This window comes from Capsicum annuum, chromosome 3, assembly GCF_002878395.1.
Source record: "Capsicum annuum cultivar UCD-10X-F1 chromosome 3, UCD10Xv1.1, whole genome shotgun sequence".
Taxonomy (NCBI): Eukaryota; Viridiplantae; Streptophyta; class Magnoliopsida; order Solanales; family Solanaceae; genus Capsicum; species Capsicum annuum.
In genome coordinates, this window is record NC_061113.1 from 115,552,310 (window position 1) to 115,554,510 (window position 2,201).

Sequence of the window (2,201 nt, forward strand, 5' to 3'; positions counted from 1 at the left end):
TCATTTGCATGTCAGTAAAGTTAATAGTGTTCACCACAAATGTTACAATAAGATTCTAGATTTATCAAATCGTCGTCAATCAATTCAAGTTGTTCTTGACAAACATTTTGAAAAGTCAAAAAGTGAGTACCGAATGCGTTTGGAAGCTTCAATTAATGTAGCAAGACTTCTTTTGTATTATGGATTGCCTTTTCGAGGCCATGACGAAAGTAAATCTTCAAGTAATCAAGGCTACTTTTTAGGATTTTTGAGGTGGCATGGAGACAACCATCCGGATGTGGGAAAAGTAATAGTAGAAAAAGCTCCACAAAATGATACTTTGACTTGTCCTATTATCCAAAAGGATATTGTCAAAGCTTGTGCTAAAGAAACATTGAAAGTTATAATTACAAACTTGAATGGAGATTATTTTGGTATATTAGTTGTTGAATCCAAAGACATCTCACACAAAGAACAAATGGCTCTTGTTTTGAGATATATTGATAAAGAGGGTGAAGTAATGGAACAATTTATCGGTCTTGTCCATGTTAGTGATACATCGGCTTGCTCATTGAAGACAGAAATTTATTCTTTGCTTTCCGATCATTCACTAAGTCCATCCAAAATACGTGGGTAAGGTTATGATGGAGCTAGTAATATGAAGGGAGAGATAAATGGTCTCAAAACTTTAATTATGAAAGATAGTCCTTCGGCGTACTATATTCATTGTTTTGCATATCAATTGCAACTAACACTTGTAGCTATTGCTAAAAAACATGTGGAAGTTGAAGACTTTTTTTTATCATGTTACTAATGTGTTGAATGTTGTTGGAGGGTCTTTTAAACTTCGAGATTTACTTCATCATCACCAAGCCAAAAATTTGAAGCAATTACTTGAGTCCGATGAAGCTCATACCGGACAAGGATTAAATCAAGAGTGTAGGATTCAAAGACCGGGTGATTCTCGTTGGGGATCATATTTCAAAACATTGGATAACTTTCTTGTTATTTTTTCATCCATTGTTCATGTGCTTGTAGTGATTGAAATTAAAGGTTCTACTTCAAGTGATAGAAATCAAGCGGAATATCTTTTGACAAAGGTTAGAACATTCAAATTTGTTTTTATGCTTCACTTGATGTTGAAAGTGTTGGCCATGTCAAATGAGTTGAGCAAGATTTTACAAAAAAAAGATCAAGATATTGCTAATGCCGTGGAGTTTCTTAACATCTCAAAGAAAAGATTGCAAGATATGAGAGAAAATGGGTGGGAATCTTTGTTGAATGATGTTTCTTCATTTTGTGATTCACATGATATCTTGATTCCCAAATTAGATGAGCCTTATTTTTCCAGAAAGTCAAAGCGTAAGTGTTTAGATGTTTGTTATTCGCACTAGTTGCGTGTTGAAATCTTTTGTGCGATCATTGATGTGCAACTTCAAGAGCTTAATGAGAGTTTTAATGTAGTGAGTAGTGATTTGCTTCTTGGAATGGGTAGCTTGAATCCTGTCAATTCTCTTTCTAACTTTGACAAAGGTAGAATAATGACTTTAGCAAAGTGTTATCCAAATGAGTTTGATGATGGAAAGCTTCGAGATTTGAGTTACCAACTTGATACCTTCATAATTCATATGTGAGGTGGTAATTCCAAGTTCTCTAACTTTCAAGGAATTCATGATTCGGAAAAGGCATTAGTTGAGGCAAATCTTGTGGAGATTTATTCACTTGTTTATTTACTTATGAAGTTGATTTTTGATTTTACCCGTCGCTACAGCAACTGTTGAAAGAGCATTCTCTTTCATGAAGCACATAAAAAATAAAGTGCAAAATAGTATTAGTGATCAATATTTAAATTATTGTTTAGTATGTTACATAGAGCGTGATGTATTTACAAATGTAAGTAATGATGCCACCGTTGATCGTTTTCAGAATATGAAAACTCGTCGTGGGCAATTGTAATGAATTATGGATATTATGATATTCGTAATATTATTAAAAGTTTTAAGTTTGGTCATTTTATTATTGATTGATTTGTTAATTGTCCTATAGACTGAAAAGATGAATAATCCGATTGAATTACTTGGCACCCAGTGAGTTCGGATCCTGGATCCGCCTCTGTGTATAATGGATTTTACCAAACTTGAGGCTTAATAACAAGTATCAAATCTTTAATGAATTTAAGGAATCTCTCTCTCATTATATACATACATATATATATATATACA

At 33.1% G+C, this 2,201-nt stretch overlaps 1 protein-coding gene across 1 annotated transcript; it reads left to right on the forward strand.

The window, feature by feature from the left end:
- The first annotated feature begins 755 nt into the window (after positions 1-755).
- LOC124896704 lies at positions 756-1,613 on the forward strand. The gene is made up of 2 exons (XM_047408429.1): positions 756-1,265; positions 1,374-1,613. Exons 1-2 carry the CDS (start codon positions 756-758, stop codon positions 1,611-1,613), a joined length of 750 nt encoding a protein of 249 aa, XP_047264385.1.
- The last annotated feature ends 588 nt before the right edge of the window (positions 1,614-2,201 follow it).